We start from the raw sequence: 17,004 nt of genomic DNA, 5'->3' as shown, positions 1-17,004 counted from the left end.
GTGATTGCTTTCACTGTCCAAATTGTAGCTTGTGTTATTGTGTCTACACATAAATTAGATTGTAGCAACACACACCAAACTCCTGCAGAGATTCAGACATTTTAAAGTAGATAACCCCACCGAGGGATTTTCGAAAGAAGCAGTAGGAACAGAAGAGTCAATGGTTTGTGCTGCTGTTTTATTTCCTGAAGCTTTTCCACTTGAGTTAAGGCTTCAATCCTACACACACACACGCACGCACGCACGCACGCACGCACGCAAGTAACCCATGCATGCCTCTGTCCTATTTCATCCTCCAGGGAACATTACTATTACTGCCAGTTACATTAGCAGCACAAACGCACTCTAAGCGTGCATGTGCCAGATGTCCTAGCACTGAATATTAAATTAGGAGAAACACTGTCTGTCTGTCCGTCCCTTGTTGGAATGAATCAGCTGATAGATTTTGTTTCCATGCATCTCTGATTTTGGCAGTTTGTACCCCCCAGGTGTTGAGTGTCCTCAGCTGCTCCAGGTAGAGTTGAGCCTCCACAGTTTGAAATACAGTACTACAAACAAATGATGAGTTTATAGAATAGGATGCATTGCTGTAGATTAAATTACCCAACAGTATATGAAGGGTAAAATGCAACATATGCATTTGCATTAGTAAAACACTGACGGGGAACTGCACAATCAATACTTTTACTTCATGTGCATTTTGTTGATAATACTTACATACTTTTACTTTAACTACTACGAGAAACTTTAATTCGGTGTTTATTTTGGCGGTCCCTGTGGACAAGAGTGGTTGTGTTTCTGAGTACCAGAGTCCTTTAGAAAACCTCATTTTACTGCAGCAGAGGTCTGCCGGTCTGCCCCGGTCAGTACTGGTTCTGGTTCTTCCGTGCCTCCCTCCAAACGTGCGTTTGCTACTGCTAAACCAGCTCAAATAATACAAACATATTCAAAGCAGCTGCAAAGGGTGAAATTAACCCCTAACTGTGCTGCCAAGCAAATGGCGTTTCGGTGCTCCTGTGCTATTTGCGCGTATTTAGATTAGGTAGCATTCAGATATTTGGTGCAAAATTTGCCTATTTCTACACAAATGAGCCTCAACGCAAAAATAGTCCAATTCAAGAAGATCAGTGCTGATAGCCACACGCAGTTACAGTTAAAATGTTAGTGTCTTCAAAGAGTTGGTGGTAAGTGAAGTGCATTTATAAGGGGTGTTACGCCCAGACTGTCCAGTGATCATGGCATGTTAAATCCAATTTAAATTCCTTGCCTGAAGTTTTGAGGAATGCTTCTGCACCTCGTCGGTCAGGACCTTTAGCTTGTTGTGTCTACTGTGTTTTTGGCGCAAAGGCAACATTCATACACAGTTTTACTCGGCTACAAAACATTATGTGTGTGTTTGCGCTGTAAAATCATTAGTGCAATATCATTCGTGAATCTGAAAAATTTGTTTTATCTTCAAAAGGTCTCTTACAAGAACAGGTTTTGGAAAAGTCTTGTAGTCGAGCCTTTACGATACGATGATTTAGTCTCAGTGACTTATCCTTTTGTTTCTGTACTGTGAGCATAAAACACAGATATATGACAATGCTAACATGCTAATGTTTTGCAGGTATAATCTTTAGCATGTTCAGCATCTTAGCTTAGCTGTAAACTAGCTAAATTAGCTGTAAACACAACGTACAACTGAGGCTGATGGGAACGTCATTAGATCTGCAGGTGTTTGGTCATAAACCAAAGTATTGGACACATTCAAATGTTGAACTGATGATGACGCTAGAATAAAAGCCAGTGGATTATTTGTTATTACAATTCATCTTGAGGAGAAGATGAATGTGTGTGCACATTTCATCACAATCAGTCCAATAATAGTTGTTTTAAAGGCTAAATATAATTGTTGAAGTTAAATTGAACAGGTCAAAAATAGAAAGAGCAGAACATCTAAACTGCTACGACCTCTGGATGAATTGAACGGCTTCTGTTGGTTATTTGTGTCTTTCTGTACGTAGAAACGTCAACAGAGATTCATGTTAGTGTGTCCTTCAGTGTGTGTGTTTGTGTGATAAGTGAATCTAATAAGCGTCACTGCTGTCACCTTGTCCTCACCTTGTTCCTCTGTGCAGACATCATTTGACACACACACACACGTGTTTGTATGACTGTATTTGTGAGGACCCTCAAAGATGGTCCTCGTATACCTTAATGTTTTCTTTACTAAACCTGCCTCTAGAATTAACATTAGAACCAGGTGTTGGACTATTCACTGTCACCTTTGGAACAAAATGCTTAGTGTTGAAGGTTATTCACATTAAACAACACATTTATTAAATACTAAATCCTGTTTATTTCATAACAAATCCAACGTAGATTTTTGGTGCTTTTCTATTTGCCTTTTATTTATTTCAGAAAACTAAATAAACATTGATACAGAAAAAAACCAGCGCCACCAAAATCCTGTCTAGAGGAGCTGTAGCTCCTCGTATTTACAACCCTGGTTATACAGAAACACTGGATCAAAACAGCAGTTCTACGTTGACCAAGCAGCTTTAGGAGGGAACAGTCTGGAAGCTATACACACACTCACACACGTTCACAGTATAGCTGGAGCTGGAGGGAAGCTATGCTGTATTCACAATGAGCCGAATTCAGCAGGTGTGTGCTGATTTACTGTGACAGGTCACCTTGCTAGGAGCACATCAACACACTAGCATGGTTTCAAATTTCAGAGAAGGGCTGGTGTGTGTGTGTGTGTGTGTGTGTGTGTGTGTGTGTGTGTGTGTGTGTGTGTGTGTGTGTGTGTGTGTGTGTGTGTGTGTGTGTGTGTGTGTGTGTGTGTGTGTGTGTGTGTGTGTGTGTGTGTGTGTGTGTGTGTGTGTGCGCGCGCGTGCGCGTGCGTGTCAGTGTCAGTTAACCCCCTGCGGGATATTTCAGAATGACAGTGTTCATCAATGTGTGACAGACAGACAGCACTGCAGTCAAACACACTGCAGGAGGTGTGTGTGTGCGCGTGCTTTACACAGTCACATTGTGGGGACTTTCCTCCCTTTTTTGGGACAAAAATGGGACAAACAAAATGCATGTAACCATAAAACTAATCATGACATTTTAGGGTGAAGACTAAGGTTCAGGCTAAGATTAGGTTTAGGGTAAGGTTATGTTTAGACTGGTAGTGGTTATGGTTTTGGTTAGGCAAAGGCTCCAAGAAATGAATGTAAGTCAATGTAATGTCCCCAAAAGGTCTTGAAAACAGGACTGTATGTATATGCATGTACTCTCTAGTTTTCCCAGGAATAACTTTATTCTAGCTGATGACCTCCAAACGGGCTGTTTCTCTTTGGAAAGCTCTCGACTCTGATGTTTTAAGTCCTGTTCCTTACTGACAGATCTGTGTGTTATTTAGCAAACAGTCCACTCAGCCTCAAGGATCAGTTTTCCTGCAGACTGAGGGGCAGTGAAGACTCCAAACTGCAGAAAGAACCCAGGCCTTATTTAACATTTTCCCTGTTTTATATTGGATATGTCGGTGAGTTTGGGTGTAACGGTACTCAGGAGTCCTGGTTCAGTGTGAGTTTGGTGCAGCCAGAAAAAAACACAAATGCGCAAGTATCTGTTTCTCTTCATTTATTTTGAATAGACAGTAGTGCAAGTTTCAAAGACAAAATCCTCTTGCTGGGGACTGAAGTAGCATTTTGCCCACTGGCAACTTCAGTTAACTTTTGTCATTATAAAAAAGGCTGACCCACCGCTAAAAATGTGGGCGGGCATAGAATGCCTCCCTAGTTGATAAATGTTTCAGATTGATTGATGGATGGATGTCATGATGTTATTGGTTGAAGTTGGTTGCTACTAGCTTACGCAAGCAAACTTCATATTTTGTTTAGCAGGAAGAGGAAGATGATTGGAATTTGAAATACAAAAGTGTAGAAATTTACTTTTATGTAAAAATGATTGCATATAAATATGAAAAAAATTCATCTATAGAAAAGTGCAATATCACTTTAAACTTAAATCTTTGAGCAGAGTACAGAAACTTCTGCCGCTTCACACGTCTTCTTTTAGGAGATTGCCACGACTAAATGTGCCCCAGCACAACATAGGATGCAAACATAGTTCTTATCGAGTGTAAATCCAAACAAAGTCTTAATGTAATAAAACAAGCACATTATATAATGACACAAATAATAATTATGGCAGTTAAAATTACTAAAACATTACAAACAGTGTATGGCAAGCTACTTGGAAAGTGAAGTTAGCCGAGCTATCAGTTACAGGCAATACATTTTATATCAATAATTAAAAAATATATATATATATTTATATATTCTTCATATGTTTTGTGCGTAAAAATCGTAATTTGCAAAGTAACTAAATGTAGTGAAGTATGAAGTGGCACGAAAAGAAAAGACTTAAAGTAGTACTGAGGTACGACACTTGATACATTTACCATGCTTTATTCACCCAAACGTTTTTAGCGATGTCGTCTACTTATCACATCTAGTCTGGCATTAACTCTCTCAAGCGTGAAACAGCAAAATCCATTTCTTGTAAGGAGCCCCCTCCCTAAATATCACTGCACATACTTTCACATGTTCTCATACCCAGGCCTCCAGGGGAAGAGACTGAGGAGTTTATGGATTGTTTGTGGAAATTATCTGACGAATAGCCAAAACATTTTTAAGTGTTGAGTTTCCAAAAAACGTCTCAGTAGAATTGATTGAAATTCATTGGCGAATGAAATCAGCGTTGTTGTTAACCAAGTGTTTTGAGCAGCTCACCGTTTTTCCTCCAGGCGTATTATTTTACACTCGGCATCGGTGCAGCGGAATGGCTTTTAATAGACTTTGGACTCACAGTTCTGCTCCACAGGAGAATAGGAGCTCCATCAGCCTTCTGCTACACAGACAGTAACACGTTCATTATTGGTTTTAGTCTCTTTAGTGGGTTTGTTTCAGATAGAGAAAAAGCTAAATAATATCCTGTTAGAGTGAAATGAATCTCCGCTTCATCTAGAATTGAGTATAAACATTAAACTCTACATGATAAATGTGACACACCTCCATCATCAGTGCTGCTGATGTGTCCTTCGTCCACCTTCATTCAGTTGTTCTCCCTCCTGAGACGCACTAACACCTGCAGCACACAGACACAGTTAGCAGTATCGCTACAACAGTTAATAGCCCATTAAGCTGTAAATGCACACACACGTTTGCTTTCTGTGCTGCTAAAACGATTACACTTTCATTAAATTAAGCAGAAAGTGTCTGTGTGCGAAGGTTGAACACCTCAAACTAACTTGTTTACAACAGAAAACAACAAGACTGTTGAAATGAAATTCAATTACAATGAATACTTAAAAAGCCTCAACTGTAATTTAGCATGTTTTATGTCATTGATTCATCTTTGAATCCTGTTTACTTCACTTTTTCCCTCCCGGGGAAAGTCACAGATGAGGTCCTTTGATTGATACGTGTTGCAGTTTATCCTAACGTTGATTTAACACAAGTCATTCATTTTAAAGCTTAATTAATATACGTCAATACGTTTGATGCTTGCACAAAACCAAGCAGGTAGCAGTATATATTTGTGATCCTCTTCTTGGAAAACCAAAGACGTAACTCTGTGCGATGGACAAAAACCCAAAACGTTCAGTTCTATATAGCGGAAGTCTGAGGTCCCAATACAATAAATGATGATGTTCATGTAACTTAAAGTGAAGTGCTGACAACATCAGATCTGTGTGGAGCGATAGAGAGACTGTAACCTTCCTCACATCGATACATGAAACAAACATCTTCTCCACATGGTTTTCCATCATTTGAGCTCTGACTGAAGCTCTCTTAAAGAGCAAACTAAACCTGATTCAGGTCCTAATCTAAACATTTTAGTGCAAAGTATTTAAATTCTACATATTGTGCTATAAATATACATAGCAACTGCACTCTACTGGTTGAAACACAGCTCTTGCAATTAGATTTAGCTATTGGCTGATCTGGTCCGTTTTATCACCAATCCCCCTCCTACATAACCAACGTCTCCCGACTCAGCAGACTGTGAAGAGAGGTTTTTATTGTACTATTAGCATCATTTATTTCAGTGTAACTTTATAGTTAGTTGGGTGTTTATAGTATTTAGTAGGATAGTTTGCGATTTTAAACTGTTGTTCGGTGGTTTCCTGTGGTTTAGCTTTAGCTCGTAGTTCAACATAGTGTGTTTTAGATATTTGTTTGATTCAGTGTCTTTTAGTATTTGTTAGCTAGTGGCAGGAATTTCCGGGGTAGAGGCACTTCAGGCAAAACTGTGCCATTTAGTTCTACTGCATTCACATGAACGATGGGATAACCGTATATCATGTTAGTGGTCAAAAGGAGGATAGTAAAATGATGTGAGGCCATCAGGGAATACTGGCTACATTAATGGTAGTATGCATTACAGTCCAAAGTTAAAATAGTTAACGTCTGTATCAAATGTATTTGTTTACATTCACAATGATCATTCTGGAGGTTTAGAGGGAGGCCTGAAGGGCCGGGCTGTCGTTGTTGCCAACTTGGAGACTTTCTTGCAAAATGTAGCAACTTTTGGAACTAGTGCTGCTTTCATTGGCAAAGAGTTGGCAACGCTGGGCTGGCTCTTTCAGGCGGGTATCTTTTTTTCAAATCTAGCGTTCTCTTGCTAGTTTCTAATATTACCAACCCTAGCTTTAAGTTTGCAATAGAATATTAGGAGAAAGCTGTATTTTATAGCTACAAGCATTACCAGAATAATTAGATGATATAGTAACCATAAAATAATCTTATTTAATATATTTCATTCTATCACCATAGCAACATATCGTCATGCAGGATTCGTTGTGCAGCTTCAGTTTCAGACTGAAAACACACCACAATGAACCATGTGTCAGTCAGTGCCTTGCTCAAGGGAATGAAACACTCAACCCTGACTCTTGATGATTGGACGTGATGAGGCAAACACACACGTGTGTGTGTGTGTGTGTGTGTGTGTGTGTGTGTGTGTGTGTGTGTGTGTGTGTGTGTGTGTGTGTGTGTGTGTGTGTGTGTGTGTGTGTGTGTGTGTGTGCGTCCATTAATCTCACTCAATGGTTCGCCACTGTGTCTCGCTCCTTCGCTCGCTTTACATTTGTCATCATTATCTCTCTCTGTATCTTCATCATCTCACCTAACACAACATATCATCTCCTCCTCTTATTCTGAAAAACAAATCCTAAAAATTCTCACTGAACAATTGTATATATGTGTATATATATATATATATATATATATATATATATATATATCCGTCAGTGGGGAGTTCATTCCACCACTGTGGGGCCAGGACAGAAAACAGCCGTGACCGGGTCGATCGGCTGCAGGGACCTCTGAGTGACGGGACAACCAATCTCCCTGATGCAGCAGAGCGAAGTGGTCGGGCGGGGATGTAGGACTTGACCATGGCCTGGAGATAGGAAGGAGCTGTTCCTTTCACTGCCCTGTAGGCTAGCACCAGAGTCTTAGACTGGATGTGAGCTCTTACAGGTAGCCAGTGCAGAGAACGGAGAAGGGAAGTTGTGTGGGAGAACTTGGGGCGCTCGAACACCAGACAAGCTGCAGCTTTCTGGACAAGCTCCAGCGGTCTGATGGCCGACGCCGGGGCTCCGGCAAGTAGAGAGTTGCAGTAGTCCAGGCGGGAGATGACAAGAGCCTGGATTAGCACCTGCACCGTCTCCTCAGTGAGGAGGGGGTGAATCCTCCTGATGTTGTAGAGCAGGAATCTGCAGGAGCGTGTAACCGATGAGATGTTTGCTGAGAACTTAGCGGACAGATTGCATCAAAACTACTTCAAAAGCTTTTTGTATTGCACATAGTCCCTCAGCAGAGAACACACTAAACTGACATGCATTTGGCATAAAAACATTATATGAAAATAAAATATATTGTATTCTCATTGTATCACTGAAGCCTTTTTTACTAATTAGAATATACCGTCCCGAGCAAGACGACACGAGCAAGATATGTCCCCTTTAAATAGAGAATCTGAAAAGTTCCTCCACCACTGCTGAACACTAAACAAGTTCGTGTTCGATCATTCATCTGCCCTCTAAAGTTTACTGTCCCAACATTGATTCTGCTGGCCCCGTAGAGCAATTTAGATTTATAGACTGACCTGGCAACAGTGGAAATGTACATTTTAAAACCATATCTTCATATAAATGCTGTAAGTGAGACTGTTGAGGAGTTGTGGCTTGCACAGAAGCAGCTCTCGGCTGTTTATTCCCTCCTCCTTCAGTTTGAGGTGATTTACTTCACTCTGCCTCTGAACTGGTTTATCTCTGTCCTGCGTGTGTCCATATAACAGCAGTGACCTTTAAATCTCCGATGTAAAGTTACAAAACACAAAACCTTCTTATCTTCAGAGCAGCAGCTGTCCAGGAACAAAGATACATCGCCTCAGCTTTTTTATTTGTAGGAAAAGGTCAGAAACCATGTGATCTCTCAACTGAATACGCAAAGGTCTGAGTTCGGCATTCATCTTCGCCGTGTTTGAGTTTGACTAGATGTGTTCTCAGACAGAACCACGGATAGCCTCTATCAGAACGAATGATGTGTTCTAAATCTCGCTTTTTATATTTCGCTCACGTTTCTCAGTTTGTTGTTTATTTCACGGACTGTTAAGCTGCATTTTGTTTGACACCAAATTAAATTAGACGCTTGTCTCCTCTTCTCCCACTGAGTCTCATCTTCCTGTCCTCCATTTGCTCTCTTCGTCCTCCCTCCCTCTTCTCTCTCTCTCTTACTTCCTCACCTCTTCTTCGCCTCTTAAATCCTCCTCTTCTTCCTCTTTCCCCATTATCTCTCTCATCTCCTTTCAGTCAACTCAAGATGTTAGTACGATTACAGTGTTCGTTGTGGGAGGATTCAATGTGCTGTCCACTGACAATATAACTCTATATACCTCTTTATCTAGAACTATATATTCATCCAAAATTTGAATTTTCTTTTGAGTTTCCTAATATACCTCAAGGCTTACGGGAAATGGTGTTCATTAAACGCAGCTAAAAACCGGATTGTTGATATTATATTGATATTTAAATTCGATAGATGTATGGAGTAGGAATGCATCGATATTTCATATCAGACTGATACTGATTCATATAGCTGGATCGGGTATCGGTGACAACAGGGCTGAACCACTCACGTCAGTTCGATGTTTATAGACAACATAAATGATATACTGGAACTTTAAGTCCTGTCTAAGTTTGAACAATTTGTCGCTGCATTTAAAAGGATTACACTTGAATTGTAATAATGTAAATTCTGAATATTGTTTACCAATTTGCTTGAAGGATTTATTATTTGAATAATTTATAACAATTCAGTACATTCATATGTATTTATTTGTCATATTTTGTTTTACAAAAGAAAGCGATGTTTAAGTCAAGTCTAATGTATCGGTTGACACCCAAAGCCCAGGTATTGGTATCTGTATCAGAACTAAAAAATGTGGTGCATCCCTATTATGGATCCCTATTAACGGCATAACATAATGCTGAGTACGATTTTGATCCAAGGCTGTATTTTTAGTTATTTGCATTATTAAAAATGTCAAACTGATTATGAATCAGGTTTTTTTTCTTACCTCACAAACAGAACCAGGAAGTTCTGTCTTCACTTCTGCTCTCTGTTAACCCGACTCTTCTTCCTCCTCCTCCTGCAGAGCGTTGGTGTGAGCGTTATGGAGACCTGCAGGGGGAGCTGCTGTGCGTGGAGCTGGAGAAGGAGCGGCAGGGTTTGGGTCTCAGCCTGGCAGGAAACAGGGATCGTTCTCGCCTCAGCATCTTTGTGGTGGGACTCCATCCAGGGGGGCCGGCGGCTCGAGACGGACGCATCCGGGTCGGAGACGAGCTGCTGGAGGTGAGAACATCGATACGGAGGGTAGCCCTAAAACCTCATACAGAAATTCATGTTCCCCAGAGGATGAATCCCTCTGACTTTGGTGATCCCCTGACTTTTCCTGTAGCGCCACCATGAGGTTAAGTTTTTTTTAAAGTGAAATATGTCAACAACTATTGGATGGATTGGGATTAAAAGTGGTTCATTGTTCCCCTCAGGATGAATCACATGAACTCATTTAGCACCATCATCAAGTCAACATTTTAATGTGTGCACACTTTGGTTCATGACTGCAAAGCTATAATGCTAACACGCTAAACTGTTAACATTATACGTGATAAACATCAGCATGTTAGCTTTGTCGTAGTGAGCATGTTAGGATGGTGAATTGTTTAACTTCAGGTAATGATGACAGCCTTACCGATGGTGCAGGTACATGTTTCCTAAAACAAATGAGTCTTGTGTTGGTCATGATGATGGTAATCAAGATTATATATTTTGGCCATAACAACAGCATATTGCTCTCATTTTATTGCATCACATGCGTGTGAGTTTTCCAATTAGTTTCTATAAATATTAAACAGAGATCCTCTCTCTCGCTCTCTTTTTTTCTCTCTCTCTCTCTCTTTTTTTTCTCTCTCTCTTTTTTCTCTCTCTCTCTTTTTTTTTTTTTTTTTCTTCTTCTCTCTCGCTCGGCCTCCTACTCATTACAGCAGTGTCAGAGGCTCCATGAAAAACTGTTGTTCAGCCGAGGAAAGCCTGGACAATTACACACTAAAACACACACTCACTACAACACAGAGATGGTTGCGTAGTTCAAAGGCACATTGGTGCATAAATCCATATACTGTAAGGGGGATGTGTGTGTGCGTGTATAGATGTGATATTGATAAACATGTGGAGGTGCTGGTAGCTTCTAACTTGCTATAGTTTATGGCCTCACAGCTCAATGACCTCTCAATTACCGTCTATCTCAATGTAGTGTGTGTCTGTGTGTTGACCTTGGAGGTGTTAAAATGGAGAGTCATCAAACTGTCATCTGGAGTTACTGCAGGAAAATTGTCTGTGGTCAGATAAGAGTGTTATTCTGACACTAATATTATAATTAGTAATTCCTTACTGTTTATGATAATTGATACGTATTAAAAATGTGTATTGACTTTAATTTTCAAAATCAATAACTAATGATCACACAATGCCCTTCACCCCCTCAGCGATTATAATGTGATGATATTTCACTCTGCCTGAGACGTGTGTGCTTTCTTGTCATCAACAAGAATTTATCATCATATGTTTCTCAGAAATGAGATTAATAATCAATATATCTCTGTTTTCATGTCAGATTAACAGCCAGATTCTCTATGGGCGGAGTCACCAGAATGCCTCGGCCATCATTAAGAGCGCCGTCCCCAAGGTGAAACTCATCTTGCTCAGGTAGGGCTGCAAGGCATGCTGGGAAACCGTTGAAAAAAGTAGGCCGACCAATCAGACGGCGGAGACTCTGCTCTTCCTGTATCATTCCTTCATGAACTTTAATCATGTTTTGAAAATAATGCATTGTTTTCCAGAAATACTAAATCTTCTACATTTTGAATACATGATCTCATTTTTTACTATTAAGTACAAAAGCTAAACTTGAAACTGCAAAATGCAACTTGCAAAGATTGTTTAGGCTTCAAATCTCAACAAACTGTTTAAGCTGTTGATAAACTTTATTAAGTTGTAATATATTTGCACGGGACAAAGTAACCATTAAGATTCCTAATATGTGATCAGTTTATCTAAATAACTCCTGTTTCGGAAATTTGCTGTGATTGTTTTCACTCTGAACTTACAATTGTGATTGAAGTGACATCAATTCATTAGCCCCGTTTGGGAAAAGCATTATCATTGCACCTATGCAATTAATTCAGCTATGTCTTGCATTGCGAATTTTCGTAATTATTTTAGAATAATAAAAGGCTTCGGATTCGGTTTTGCGAGATTTCTGCCGTAAAGATTTGAACGGGATGACGGATTAATGGTGCTGAATTTGAGAATGGGAGCATTTCTATTGCCTCTGGACACGGCGGCACCTGAGCAGCGCGGAACGGCAGCCGTGAGATAACCAGTGGGGCACATTCAGACCAACAAAGCACAGAGAGGGAGAGAGACTTCATTCTCTGCTCTGTAGATGCTGTGCATTGTGAATGTATGGATTGTACTCAGCCGATACATTCACGCCCTGAACTATTATCCCATTCGTACATGATAAAAGGAATAAACTAAAACAAATCTAAGCACTTGAGAGGACACCCAGTAATATAAGAAACATTGGTGTGACCCTGAAATGATCAAGATTGTTTGAGAACATGAAATCCTTATCTGACAAAGTGAGATGTGAAAGTGTGCGGGCTCTACACGCTGGATCTCTCTGCCGGGCCGGCTGCCCGCTGAGCAGAATATTAGAAAAATACCAAGACTAAACTCGCTCCAGAATCGCTCGGCTGGTCGTGGTTGTCTTTTCTTTTGTTGATTTTCAGGATCTGAAGAAGGTCTCCAGCAAGAGTAAACGGGGAAAACGCTGCCGGTCATTACAGCAGAATGATATGCGCAAGGCTCCACCGCTTGATGTGTGCTCTTGACACCCGAGTGTCCGAGTCAGCCAAGACACTGTAAAATCTACTACTGTTAAAAAAAATCCTTGTCCATAACTTCCTCTGCACTTGTATTTTGGCATGCTATTTTCACTGATGGAAACGCAACACAAGCGACAAGAACCAGGAAGTATTTGAGCGACGTTGCTCCCCGCAGCTACCAAAGCTGGTTTTTCCGTCTACCAAGTGCGTCAAGAGGATACGGTAGAACAACAGATTTTGCAGCTGCGCCACAGAGACACGGAGAACATCAGTGACAACTGCTGGCTTTCTCACACTATATACCTTACTCGGATTGGTGGAGATAAGGTTGAAAAATCAGCACATTTTCTTTAATGAGGATCCAGAGAGACACTGACTCCCGTCACTGATGTTAGAGGACGGGAGTGTTTTTCTAAGCAGGTGGAGGCAGCAGGGAGGCACTGGGGAGGCAGTGATGTGTTCAGGGAGACAAGACGGACGTGAAGTGTTTCTTAAGCAGAAATTCTCTTTTCAATTAAAATGCTGCTGAACCTGCTGCCATCACCATGAATCCACAGGCCGGTGAGGCCGACCTGAGGAGGACGAGCGGAGGAGTTTTCGCTTTACGTGGTCAGACGTTTCCTTTTCTTCGAGTATGATAGAGTTCACTGCCTTCTACGGTGGCGATTGAGGGGAAAATGTCTCATTCAGCCGGCAGAGAGCTGCGGGAGCTCCAGCACCAACACTGTCCTCATTCCCACTGTGACTTCTCTGCCATCAATTTCTATGATTCTCTAGATTGGATAAAATGAAACTGTATTGATCCCCGTGCTTAAATTGGGTCATGGCAGCAGCAGAGACTGGAGTGTTAGACGAGAATAGAACAAATCAGAGAGGGCTGGAAACAGGTAAAATCACTCCTCACAGAAGAAGCTACTGCCAAGTATCCTGATGCCGGGAAAATGATTTCTTTATTGCAAACGTATGTGAAACATATGGATCTGGGAAGACGTTAAACATTAGTTGTTGTAACTAAAGTGCAGAGGTTTTTCTCCTTTGTCAGTGTTTTTGGCGAAAAGCTCCTTTTTACATAAGGCTTGAGAAAATCCAAGATGGTTTTGCGATTGAACCGACAGAGATATCTCAGCACAGTTTCATGGCAGGTCATCAAATAGTCTCACAACCTCTTGGTTCCATGTACAGGGACACAAATTGCCAAAAATGTTGCCAATGCAAAGTCAATTAGAATATTTTTTTTTGTGGACACAAAAATTGAATGCATCCATGTGACAAAGCAACAGCTAGAGCTAGTGACGTCGTATTTGATATCCAAAAAGATCACTTATGGTGGTTGGTAGAGGATGGATGGTACCAAGACCACGAGAACCACGACAAACAGTGTTCGACACCGCGTTGTGCTTTTATGGTTGTGCTTTTGTTGCCCAAACCTTACGAGTGGTTATGTTGCCTAAAAAAACGTTTCGAACGACTCAAAGATGCGGACAGTTCCATGTCCACGAAGCCAATCGTTTGCATTTCGTGACTATTTCGCAAACTGCCGCGAGACTGTGTTGAATATTTAAATGAAAGTTTAAATGAAAGCCCAATAAATCTCATCTGAATTTTATCTTGAAATGACAAGTTTTAAAAAAGGGTGCTTCAGAATCGGTCCAAAGTAGCCACCTAGTAGACAAACAATATTGTTTAGTACTGTTGTAAAGAAAAAGATGTTACTGAAGGGTAGATCAGATCCTTACAGGGGGCGCCCTGTTGGCTCAAATTGTGCCAAATAAAGCAGAAATGCTTTAATGACTCAGGCTGTGACGTGTCACTGAGCTCTCACCGGTGCGCCTGTAGGACGTGATCTGATGCACTCAGACGTGTCCGCCCCTGAGGGCATTTAGCTTGAGTCTCGTCTGACTCATAGGAGAACAGAAGGGGACACTCTGCTGCAGACAACGGCCATCCGGAAACTTCAAAGTCCCAAGTGAAACCCGTCTGTCTGATCCGAAGGCGGCAAGGTGGAGACAGAGCTCTGTGTTCGGCGTATAACAACCACAACGCTCTCAGTTTCGCTGGATTTGCTCTTGATGAAAGCTGACAGGAGGGGGACAGTCCTTCACGTTCAGTCCTTTTGAGACAGGAGAGAGGAGCTGAGGACGGGGACTCTCTGCAAAACAGATTAAACTCTATTAGCCCTCCTCCTCATTCTCCTCCTCCTCCTCCTCAGCTGCAGGAATGAGCTTTCCGCTGCAGGGATTGATTCGCAGCTTTTGAAGCGAGCAGGTGTGGTGTATTTTACAGAGGTCTCATTAAGACCAGAGCCTCGCACCGGTTCAGCCTCCCTGTCAGACAGGATTTGAAGTGCAGGCCGGCTTGGACTCTGCTGCCGACAAGATAATCACACAAGAGTTTATCCCTCTTTTTATCTGCTGAGTTCCTCCATGTTTTCATTCTCTGCAAAGGATGCTCTAGCAGGTGAATCTGAGTCGAAGATCAGAGTCAGAACTCAGAGAAATGTTAACACACGGCAATGAAACACATATTGATATCATTCAGTGTGACTCACACTGCAGGATATCATTATCGCCAACGTCATCCGGAATATATGTCCATAAATCCACTTACAAATCATTGGTATTATCAGTGATAGTTGTGGGTCATGGGTACACCGCAACAGGAGCTGCTAATGAGATGGTTGGGCTGCTGTATGAAATTATGTGACAATGTAGCAAAATGCAAAATGTAGCAGCCACCTCACCAATTACCAACATTATAATCCCCCATGTTCTGAGCAGACGCATTACAAACTAACACTAACGAAAAGTGACATTGGCACTCAGTGCTGGCAATTGTGCTACAATAATGCATAAAGTTGGTGGTTTGCAGGTCGGGCTAGGATGGTTGCTCTGCTCCGCTGCTCACAAAAGGTGGATAAATACAATATCCAGTGCCTTGTTGTTGGGCACCAACCTGGTCTTTACTCGTATTGTCAAAAGAATAGACAGCTGGGAGTATTGATTGTTTATCATTGATCATTTTGGGGGGAGTGGCTTTGGAGGGAGGCCTGAAGAGACGGGCTGTCAGTGTTTTTGACTTTTGACAGCGACTTTGTAACTTTCTCGCTAGATTTAGCAACGTTTGGAGCTAGTGCTGCTAGCTCATTTCATTGAAAAAGAGTTGGCAACACTGACTGGGCCGGATTTTTCAGTTGGACACTTTAAATCTAGCGTACTCTTGCTGTTTTCTCCAATGTTGCGACCCCATTTTTAAATAAACGTAAAATGTACTTCTTTAAAACTATTTTTTGAAATGCCTGTCAGCATTTTCATATCAGGTAAACCTACGTAAGGTCCTGAGGTAGAGGTTGGGAAAAGATGCTCTAGCGCCACCATCAGGACAAAACTTTGAACATTCCCTTGTACTTAAAGTCAAAAACTAGATATACTGTGCACAGTATATATTTCTTCTTGTTCCACGCTCAGGACAAACTTTGCATTTTTATCTCCACTACTGACTTTAAGAGGAGATAAATCACCAGGATGTTATCTGCCTGTAATGAACCCTGCAGCCTCCGTAAGCTGAATATTTAAGACATCTGCATCCTCAGTCTGACACATGGAGATGGATGAGTGTGTAAGTCAGAACTGCTACTAAAGACCTCCGTCACTCTGAGTGATGGGGCTGTTTTCTGTGTTCAGGCTCATGAGACGCCTCCATGTCAACATGAGATATAAATCAAGTCGTTATGTCTGTTACTAAGCTGTAAGCGTCTCGCTGGTGTCAAATCAAGACTCATTTTCACATCAGTACTGCTGTAAAATCTTCAGCCGATGACTGTTGTTTTTATCATCACCTCCATGTTAACGTTAAACCTCCAAATTACTTTTAAGGCCCATGTGATGACATTTTCGGCATCGAGTCGTGCTTCGTCGCCAGATACTAGCGGCTTCGCTGACGTCTGTCACATCCTTACAGCTGTGGTGTTGTAGTGTTTGACAGCGATGGGAAACGTCCTCTGGGTCACAAACCTACAGATGGGAACAGAGTGTCGACGGTTTGTTAAATACATTCAATCTGAAAACATCACTCATACACGTTCGGGTCCTGAATGCCCGGCAGCTGTTTGAATAGTTTAAAAACACAGAAGAAACTCAAGTGAAGTCGATATAAATTTCTCATAGTTTGGGCTTTTGTAGACACTAGGTTTTAACCATTTGTATGGAAGAGTGTGAATGAGATTCAAGTCTGTCAGCAAAACCATCCCTGTGCTTTGTTTAGAATACACCGAGTGTTCAGCCTCATTTGTAACCTGATGTAAAACACAGTGAAGTGTTGTTGCTGTGTAATACCAGGGATATACCAGTTCATTTTTATGTGTACCTGTGGTGGAGGAAATATCAAGATCTTCTCTTAAAGTATTAGGGTTAATACCACGTTGTGAAAATACTGTATTGTCAGTAAAAGTCCATGCATTTGACATCTTCAGTAAAATCATTAGCATAAAAATATACTGTAACAATAAA

At 41.2% G+C, this 17,004-nt stretch overlaps 1 protein-coding gene across 1 annotated transcript in view; it reads left to right on the top strand.

Annotated features, from left to right (window-relative positions):
- patj (PATJ crumbs cell polarity complex component) overlaps positions 1-17,004 on the top strand; it is a 121,679-nt gene that overhangs the window by 83,266 nt on the left and 21,409 nt on the right. The window contains exons 30-31 of the mRNA XM_079158018.1: positions 9,706-9,902; positions 11,224-11,315. Coding sequence (XP_079014144.1) covers positions 9,706-9,902; positions 11,224-11,315 — 289 coding nt within the window. The remainder of the gene's footprint in view (positions 1-9,705; positions 9,903-11,223; positions 11,316-17,004) is intronic.

This window comes from Pholis gunnellus (genome assembly GCF_910591455.1).
Source record: "Pholis gunnellus genome assembly, chromosome: 4".
In the NCBI taxonomy this organism is placed as follows: domain Eukaryota; kingdom Metazoa; phylum Chordata; class Actinopteri; order Perciformes; family Pholidae; genus Pholis; species Pholis gunnellus.
This window is presented reverse-complemented; position numbering and strand designations above follow the sequence as displayed.